This window comes from Berghia stephanieae, chromosome 3 (genome assembly GCF_034508935.2).
Source record: "Berghia stephanieae isolate SIO BIC M18660-M18661 chromosome 3, UCSD_Bste_1.3, whole genome shotgun sequence".
NCBI lineage: Eukaryota > Metazoa > Mollusca > Gastropoda > Nudibranchia > Aeolidiidae > Berghia > Berghia stephanieae.
Genome location: NC_088362.1, coordinates 84,167,190 through 84,177,737, shown reverse-complemented (window position 1 = coordinate 84,177,737; position 10,548 = coordinate 84,167,190). Strand labels below are relative to the sequence as shown.

Below are 10,548 nucleotides of genomic sequence, written 5' to 3'. Positions count from 1 at the left end.
AAGGCAAGGGACACAACTGTGAAATTTAAATAATCTAAATGTGCAAAGAGGCCAATTATTATTATTATTATTATTATTATTATTATTATTATTATTATTATTATTATTATTATTATTATTATTATTATTATTATTATAATCGTCATCATCATCATCATCATCATCATCATCATCATCATCATCATCTTCATCATCATCATCATCATTATTATTATTATTATTATTATTATTATTATTATTATTATTATTATTATTATTATTATTATTATTATTATTATTATTATTATTATTATTATTTATTATTATTATTATTATTATTATTATTATTGTTGTTGTTGTTGATATTACTATTATTATTATTATATTATTATTATTATTATTATTATTATTATTTTATTATTATCATGTTCTGTATTATCATTATCTTTATTATTATTATTATTATTATTATTATTTATTATTATTATTATTATTATTATTATATTATTATTATTATTATTATAGTAGTAGTAGTAGTAGTAGTAGTAGTAGTAGTAGTAGTAGTAGTAGTAGTAGTACCAACGTGAACTAACAGATGTAGGAACTTGATGATAAGTACACATCTGGGCCAACGTTTTATACAATAATATTTACTGATAATATTACAAGCGAATTGAAGCGTCCCATGAAGATACATACAGTCATCTTATTATAATATAATATTATTATATTTGGCAAATTTTAATTTTAGCAATACTAAGGCCCCGAAACCACTGAAACAATCGTAACCAAAATGTACCGGTATTTACAATTGACATAAAGATTGTTTGTGTGCATTCATTATACAATTGATTAGAAATCGTGATGATTTTGTCGAAAAATCAAATATGTTTCGTCAAATCCCGTCGAAAAAAGACGCCATCATTTTTAGCATGAGGTTTGTGTGTCAGCTTTCCGCTTAACGAGTATGACAATGAGGTTGGAGTACTTGCATTGAATCGATACCAGTTTGTGGTTCATCTCATTATTTTGAATCCATTCAATTTCTTAAAATTTATATAAACGGTTGCGCTTTAACATTGGGAAAGAATTCTACGATAAGTGAACGAAATAATATATAAGATATTAAATTAAAAAAAAATATATCTCCGTCTCCAAAATAACAAGCTCCGTGGAATTAAGCAGTAGATTTTTGACAAATCAAAACATGGAATTTGTGACACACCTTCACACGTGGTCGGACAAACATAGTTGGTTGTTTATAAACAATAACTTGAATGAAACCAACCTCTGTCCGATCATCGTTATTGTTTTTATACCGCTAAATGGGTGGCTAGTTATCACACAATTTTCTCGATCATATTATAAAGTTTAAGTTTAAACATAATTTTATGTGTTGGTTCTCTTGATCAAACAGGAGAACAGTGGGTATTTTATTTAGACACATACTACCGATAGTATAACCTGTGTAGTTTGTTATGTTTACCAATCACCGCCATTGTTTGCATGGTTATCTAGGTGTCTTTTTAACCAGTAGATTTGTGACCAATCTAAATATGGAATTAGTGACCACCCCTTCCCCCCCCCCCCACCCCTGTTAAAGCAGCAGTGATTTGGTAGTTGGATATATTCGATCTGGTGAAGAGGACTTTGCGATAGCTAGCGTCCTATCCACAAGCTAGCAATCAATTGCTATTGTCCGTTTCATGCTATAGAAACCGAGGTAAACATCAGCTCCATGTTCTTAATGGCTCTAATGGTTTTAAAAAAAAACAAAAAAAAAAACAAAACAAAAAAAAACAAACAAACAAAAAACCAACAACATTCTATCATGACATAGCTGTCTGGCAGGATCATGAATAGAACAAATGTTTACAGGTTGGGTATATCGTCATAATATTATTATAATATAACTATTAAAAGATGCGGCTATCTGATAACCGTGCATTAAATAGCATCCCTTTTGCATGCTCTAATAGAAAGTAGCCAATCACACTAAAAATATATTAAAGATCGCTGACCTTCACCTTCAATATGACGTACAATTGTAGGTGAAGGTAGGTTGTCATTTAATAGAAATATTAATGACCGCTGACCGTTACCCTTGAAAATAACGTTCCGCGCTCTGCATCCAGCTTAACTGTTATTGAACTGGGTCACCATAACATTTACGGTCATAATTTAACAATACTAACACAGCGGGGTAATAAACAACAATGTGATGAAGTCAGATCGAGTAATTAGGTAGCCTTCTCCTTGATTTCTCCAAAGCTTTTGATGAGGTCGACCATCAAGGCCTCGAATGATATCAAATAAATTGGAGTTTCGGGAAAACTACACAAATGGACCGAATTTGGCAGCCCAAACCTTTTATTTATTTATTATTTTTTTTTTTGGAGATGTAATGGAATCAGACTAACTGCACCTATCATATTACATTTTAAAAAATTAAAGGTCAAGACGATTGCAAAGTTCTCCAAAATATTTTTATTTCAGTCTATTGGACTCCTTACAACAAACAAAAAACAAAAACAAAAACAGAACAAAACAAAAAAAAACAAACGCATCCAATAAAATAAAAGAAGCTGCAATAAACCATAATACTATGTTCTGGGGAATAATAATTGACTGCAAACTGCAAACTTAAACGGAGAGAAAAACCGAATGCTATGCAGAAAAGCATGCATGACTTTACTCAACGAAATATGTTGAGCTGTTCATGTGCCTCATACGAGCCGCCACTGACCACAACAACCATCGTTATCATGACAATCAATAACAAAATCATAACAACTACAACAAAAAGAATGGTAAGGGATTTAAAATAAAAATCAGAAGTCATTCCAAATATAGCGTTCATATAAGTTCTACAGGTATAACTGGTCAGAAAACAGATGGTGACTCATGCCGGTAGCAGAGAGTGGCGTTTTCTTCTTCGAAACAATATGTATTGTATAGATAGTTCGAAGATGACGTCACTCAGGCTTTTGTTATTGTTTTTGCCATCCGCGTTTGTGAGTTGTTCTCACTAAACTGTATAGATAGTATGCAGATGACGTCACTCAGGCATTTGTTATTGTTTTTGCCATCCGCGTTTGTGAGTTGTTCTCACTAAACTGTATTAACCTGACTATAAACGTTCATGGTTACACAGAGTTTGTGTGTTGGTCCGTTATACTTCCGGATGGTAATGTTGTGAATTGTGAACTCCTTAACCAAGCGCATTCTATCTATTAACCAGACTATAAAAGATCATGGTTACACAGTTTGTGTGTTGGTCTGTTATACTTCCGGATGGCAATGTTGTGAACTCCTTGGCCAAGCGCACACTATCTATAGATAGAACGAAGATGACGTCACTCAAGCCTTTGTTATTGTATTTTGCCATCCGCGTTTGTGAGTGATTCAACCACATTATAAAAGTTCATTGTTACACACAGTTTTGTGTGTTGGTCCGTTATACTTCCGGATGGCAATGTTATGAGCTTCTTAGCCAAGCGCATACTATCTATACACACTCTTTTATCTGGTAAATTGTGGTTTTATCTTTACTTTCTAATGAAGTGAGTGGAGCAGGCACTTATGTTGGTAACAACAAGATATGAAGTGAGTAGAAAAGTGCCAGAAGACAATAGAGAATAAAAAATTTTTTTGCGGCGGTGGTGGGGTTTGAACCTGCGACCTTATTGGTACGACAACTCCGCCTGGCAGGTGAGAGCGTGGCTCTACCGTGTGAGCTATCCACGAACGCAAAATATTCGTTTCAAACCCAAAGTCATTTCTAGATCCCTCTCTCACCCACTTCTTGAGATCGCCGATTCGTTCACCACCATCGCGAAGTAATTTTGACCAGCAGTTAAGCTTAATAGCCAATATTCTCATCACAAACATATAACATAGAAACGATTGAGACATTGAGTATGTTCAAAAAAAATTTTTTATTCTCTATAATTCTCTAATATTGTCTTCTGGCACTTTTCTACTCACTTCATATCTTGTTGTTACCAACATAAGTGCCTGCTCCACTCACTTTTCTGAATTAAAAATTCACCCCATACACCGGAGCATACTCAATGTCTCAATCGTTTCTATGTTATATGTTTGTGATGAGAATATTGGCTATTAAGCTTAACTGCTGGTCAAAATTACTTCGCGATGGTGGTGAACGAATCGGCGATCTCAAGAAGTGGGTGAGAGAGGGATCTAGAAATGACTTTGGGTTTGAAACGAATATTTTGTGTTCGTGGATAGCTCACACGGTAGAGCCACGCTCTCACCTGCCAGGCGGAGTTGTCGTACCAATAAGGTCGCAGGTTCAAACCCCACCACCGCCGCGAAAAATTTTTTAATTCTCTATTGTCTTCTGGCACTTTTCTACTCACTGCATATCTTGTTACTTTCTAATGAATATACATTTATATTATATGGTTGTCCGACAACGGGAAACACAGAGTGGAAAGATAGTATTGAAGATATTCTGATGTGACTGGCGCTCACAGTGGCACTATTGTCCTCTCTCTCTCTCTCTCTCTCTCTCTCTCTCTCTCTCTCTCTCTCTCTCTCTCTCTCTCTCTCTCTCTCATACCACCTCACCACTGCAACGCCCAGTGAGGGAAAGGATCCAAAAGGATACCCATATTTTTCTAGATGGCGTTGCAGCAAATTTATTCAGAAACCGGAAACAGGATATTCAATAATTTTTTTTTTTTGTCTTGCGCAGTTCAGTGTCAGGGAATAGTCACCAGTTGCTAGATATGAAAATTGTATTGATTCAGTGATCTAATTTGTGAAAATGAAGGATACTTTTGTTTTTCTGTGTGCTTTGGAGTAATGCAGACTCTTTCGGATATTTCACTTAGCATTCACACTGAATAATTCAATAACTGCATGCCATCATGACGAAAGATCGTTTGGCTGCTTTGAAAGCGGTAAGTGATGTCGACTGCTGTGTAAAAATTGGGCCCTGCCCACTTTTTCCATTCTCTCATTCTCCCTCTTGTACTTGTATTGTTAGACTTGTTTTTGGTCAGTGACTCCGATGGGACACATCTTTTGATTTATTATTTTGAAATTCGTTTCAGTTGTAAATTTAGAGGCACAATATATGAAATATGATAATTGTAACTTGAAGAAAATTCGGAAAATTCATTCTCATTCCAAAACAATAGGGCTTGGGGCCTACGACGACACTACCCGTTGTTCTACTTTTACTTTGTTATTTTTTTAATCGTCACTGACGCACACACAACACACCACGCACTCATACGCACTCACAAACACAGACACGTTACAACCATTACTCACGGTTAATGTTAATCTAACTGTTCCTTTGAACTACTGTTTATTTCCGAACTGAGTCAAAAGATATATCTGTTATATTATATATGATTATGATGAGTAGGCCTGCCCTAATCGTGCTGTTTGTGTTAATGACTAATGCCTCCGAGTTGACTCACTCACAGTTTGAGTCTCATTCATTACTTTATCTTCAATCTTCAATAATTCAATGGCTTGTATTTGCAAAAGGCCCCACAGGCCCATCACTATAAATGCTCTAATACAGTCCAATCAAAACAGGGAACAGTAACCAGGCCTGTAAATCTTCAGTCTATTGTCGGATTTCCGACAGTACGATTTTGCTCTATAAGTGCTAAAAAAAAATAAAAAAATAAAAGATAATAGTAAAAATAAAATTCATAACGCCAAAGAACAGAACTAGAACAAATAAAAAATAAAAAGACTTTTATTTCGTTCCTCGAAAAAATTAGATTTTATTCCGTTTCAAATGCCGACTTAAAAAAACAAAACAAAAAAACTTTTTATTTGTCGCATCAAAGACAAAACATGCCTGCCGTCTATCAGTTAGCAATAATATTATCATGCCACCTACACACTCTGCTAGACGTTTATGTATTCACTGCCTGACTACTGTGCCATAGCCCGCGAGAGAGAGGTCGCGAAGTTCGCGCAAGTCGTCTTCACACACACACACACACACACACCTAGTCAGTAAATAACGCACACACAGAAGTGTGTCGATCCGGACTGGAAGGTTTCTCTCTATTTTGCTACCAGCACACATGCATATCTCCGGTTCTTATTTCTCAGTCTCTATATTTCTTTGGTTCCGTCCCGATGTGAGACGGAAAAAAATTAATGCGAAATAATTATTTTTCTTTGAAAGCTCGCACACCACCGCACCACCTCCTCTTCTTCTTCTTCTTCTTCTTCTTCTTCTTCTTCTTCTTCTTCTTCTTCTTCTTCTTCTTCTTCTTCTTCTTCTTCTTCTTCTTCTATAAGAATTAATCCAAATAAATGAAAGAATCAGCGTAAACATTTAACACAAACAGGAGCGAAGATACGCAGCTTCCAGTGTCGAGCACTAGACATCTAGATACACATCCTTCAAAAGGGTAGGAATTGTTCTCTTCCTTTCATTTTACAACTAACTCAGACCTGGGACCTCAAATAATTGGGATTTTTTTTTTTTTGGATACCATAAAATAAGGACCTCTTTATAAATAAGTTGGGGAAAGTGACATGATTTGACTAGTCAATTGACGTGTCATATCTGTGTTGTGTCCATATTTTTGTCCTGTTGTCTATTTTCGCGTGTTCAAAAAGTTCCGACAATTTTTTCACCAACCATTTACAGGCCTGGGTAACTGTAACAGTCACAGATTACTTTGACTGGCAAATGCATTCAATACTGTTTAAAGTTTTCAAGCATTCAACATTTGTTATGTCCAGACATTATGGCAGGACATTCCAGTAATTTTTTGTTCGTGGGAAAAAGCTGTGTTTGTATGTGTCTGTTCTTGTAAATGGTTGTATGTATGATACATTGTATCTACGTGCAGTGTACCTATCTGATTTGCTTTTTATGGGATGATGATTGGTGAGTTTTGAGTCGTTGATGGTTTTGTGTAAGGTAACAATACCAAGTTATAGTTGGACGCCGAAGCTCACCAAACGATCGACTGAATGAACACGTGATCAATATTTTCTCGTGTCCTCTTGTCTAATCTCGTCACTCCGGAATAGAAAGAGGAGGCGGAGCTTATATGATATAACGCAATGAAAGTTCTGTCCGATGACGTGTGGGAGGATATCACCTTGCCAAAACTTACCTTATTATATGAGATCTTGAGATTCTTATCCAATCATTTGACAGCTGGCTTGTGAACAGTTAGGAGATCATCTCTTGATTTATGGACAGGCGGCTTTGCGTAAAGGCGATGAGTGTTGTATACATCAAAGAGTACCGCAGAGAACAGTTTAAGCCTTGTTTGTGGAGATAATTAGTTTCCGAGGTCATTTATAAATATCAAGAAGCATAAAGACCCAAGTACTGTTCCTTGTTGTACTCCTGATAAGACATTACATTTCTCGCTTTAGTTTCCATCAATGACAACTTGTTGCGTTAGATTGAAAAGTCAGTCCTTGAACCAAAGAATAAGATTTTGCAGTTGTTGTTCCATATTCTCTGACTGATTTGTTGCATTACCCTCAATATTCAGAATTTCGCTTTGCATGAGTTTTAACAGTAATTGTTTGTGTGGTACACTGTCAAAAGCTTTAGAGCAGTCTAGAACCAGGAGATCAATTTGTTTTTTGTCGTCTATATTTTGTAATTTCTTCTATTTATTAATTGTGGAGAGGAGAGTTGAATAATGACATGTTTTCATGTAAAAGTCAATACAAAATAAGCCCCACCCCCTCCCCCTTAAGCTGTCATCTGACTCAAAACGGAAACAATGCAATGAATGATTTGACCAGTCCCATTACTTTAATTGCAATCTCATTGGTCAATATGTTTCCAATTGATTGACTTTGACTTATTTTGAAATAAAATGCTTTCTTAAACTATCCCTACAATTCTTTGCTCCGCCTCCATCCCTTTCTTTATATATCTACCTCACTCTCTCTGTCTTGTCACACATACAAACATACACACACACATTTATAAAGGCTTCCAGACCTGCCAACCGTCCCTGATTTCAATTTTGGGGGAAAGCAACAACAACAAAAATAAAAATAAAATACAAAAAAATCCCCCAAAAAAACAACAACAACAGCAAAAAAGAAATTTAAATGCAATTTTTTTTTTCTAAGACGTCGGGCAATTTGGTTAGGCCTTTTCAGCTGTTGGACAAAGATCTAGATCTTGGGAATTTTGCAAAGGATTTGTAGAAAAATCTTAAAATAGCAAGAGCTATCCTTGATATCAGTATAAGGGAAGAGTGGGAATTTAGCTCATTGACTTTCTTGTCTTCAAAGTTCAAGGCATTGACCCAAACAGGCCTTCATGGACCTGGGAAACATTTTGAAAAACAAACAGATGCCGTTCGGGATTAGATTCCGAGTCTTGAAGTGCTACGTGTGGCCAATCTTGTTATACGGATGCGAAAGCTGGACTACAAATGCAGAAACACAAAAGAACATTGAAGCTTTTGAAATGTGGTGTTTGAGAAGGATGCAGAGAATATCGTATACTGCACACAAAACGAACGAAGAAGTGCTAAAACAAACATACCAACAAAGGAAACTAATTTTAATGCCCTTAATAGCGGATCGACAACAATCCTTTTTCGGACATTTTAGTAAGGAAAGATAAGAATGAATACCTGGCAAGTTGTGGAAAAATACCTGGTAAACGCGCCCGGGGGAGACAAAGAAAAACACTCATAGACCAACTGAAGGGCTTCACCAACCTAACAATCCAAGAGCTGTTTGAAAAAGCAAGAGACAGGGAGGAATGGAGAGAGATAATTCATGCAGTATCCGAAGCCTGGACCAGGCATGGAACCGAGAAGAAGAAGAAGAAAGTGAAGATACTCTCAGAGTTTAAGGATTTTCAGTCCTTTCCATCCACCCCTGAAATTGAAAAAAGAAACAAGGAAGTTAACGAAAATTTCTTCTTTGAGGAGTGACATTGACAACAGACTGCTGTTTCCTAATCTTTGTAAATTATTGTTAGCAGTGCTTTGAATTCCTCATAGCAATGCAGATTCGGAGAGAATTGTCAGTGTTGTAAGAAAGATCTTAATTAATTGAAGCTTGGTCCTCCATGTCCACAAAGACCCTTGAATTTTTGAATCCCTATAGGTCTCAAAGATAAACTCCTCACCGGATATGACCCTTGGAGATGAAGTTTTGAGAAGATGCAAGAGGGCAACAAGAGAGCATCTTCTTGCTTCCTCTCACAACTAGATTTATCCCTGTGATTGTATATAGATATCTTTTGACATCTTGTTGTACATAATTACTTATAGGTATTTAAGATTCCATTATCTTTTCCTCCTCTCTACTCCCTCCTTCCCCTATTCTTTTTCTTCTTCTTCTTTTTTCTCCTATTTTTTTGGTTGCCTGTATTTTCCATGCAGTATATATAAGAATACAAATTTTCAGTTAAGTTGTATGACTTCTGTTTGCTTCAACCACCACGCAGTTGGCCACAGCATTCAGGCGCAATCGCAATAGGGTGTCCCTGATTCCATATTTCAAAGGTTGGCAGGTCCGGGCTTCAATCTTTACTCTGTTTCCCTTCCACCCTCTCAATGCACAAGCAGTCCTCTCGCTCCTCTCTCTTTTTCTTTCTTTCTTTCTCTCTCTCTCTTCCTCTCATGTATGTGTGTATGTGTATTTTACTCTCTCATTTTTTCTTTTCCTCTCATCCTCTTTCTTGATATTTCTTTCTCTGCCCACCCAGCTTCATGTAGTTTCAGAACTGTACTTTTAAATAATAAACCATTTTTTCACTTTTGGCATTGTGAATAGTATGTCCTCTGTTAAATAAGACAAAAATGTCACATTAATAATTCTTACTTCATTTTATTATTTAATTAAATATCAAACATTCTTTAAAAAATTGAATAATTTCAGAAAATTGCCGGCATTATTTTGGTGTTTTTATAATTTTAAGGGCCTCTTACATAATAATTGATAATTACTACATAGGCCTGTAAATTCTCAGGCATTTGCCTAAAATCAGACAATCCATTATTGTCTACCTCAAGGACATAATGTTAGACATTAATAAATTTTAAGAAATTTGCTCCGGTATGCAAAAATTATATTTTTTTTAGCCCAAATTGAAATAAAAAATCACGGGGAAAAAACAGTGGAAGACAATATCGAAGCATATCTTAGTCTATTACTATTACTATAGTCAGGTCGTCTACTCTCTCTCTCTCTCTCTCTCTCTCTTTCTCTCTCTCTCTCTCTCTCTCTCTCTCTCTCTCTCTCTCTCTCTCTCTTTCTATATATACTTCATTCGCTGCGTGCACAGTGCGTGGCTGTCAAGGGGATTCCCCATTTCTCTGTCTTATCGTTTGTGGATGCCTCTTTGCTAAGTGTCACCATGGTTCTTGGTTCGCGCGCTTGTTCATTGGCTCAGTGTTACCAACACACATTCGCGAAGCCTATTATAATCGTATGTCTTTAAATACAATTTGGCGCAATTTGCTATGTTTCTTTGTAACAGATTCCGACAAACAATCTTTGACATAATGATATCTCTGTAATTTATGATTGTATGTTGGAAGATTGACAAGAAGGGTTTTTGGC

General features: G+C 35.8%; 1 protein-coding gene across 2 annotated transcripts in view; it reads left to right on the top strand.

The window, feature by feature from the left end:
- The first annotated feature begins 4,688 nt into the window (after positions 1-4,688).
- The window catches only part of LOC144968650 (syntaxin), a 70,358-nt gene continuing 64,498 nt past the window's right edge, over positions 4,689-10,548 (top strand). For both annotated transcript variants that reach the window (XM_078907201.1, XM_078907202.1), the window contains exon 1: positions 4,689-4,907. In XM_078907201.1, the coding sequence (XP_078763327.1) occupies positions 4,875-4,907 (33 nt within the window). In that variant the 5' untranslated portion in view covers positions 4,689-4,874. The remainder of the gene's footprint in view (positions 4,908-10,548) is intronic.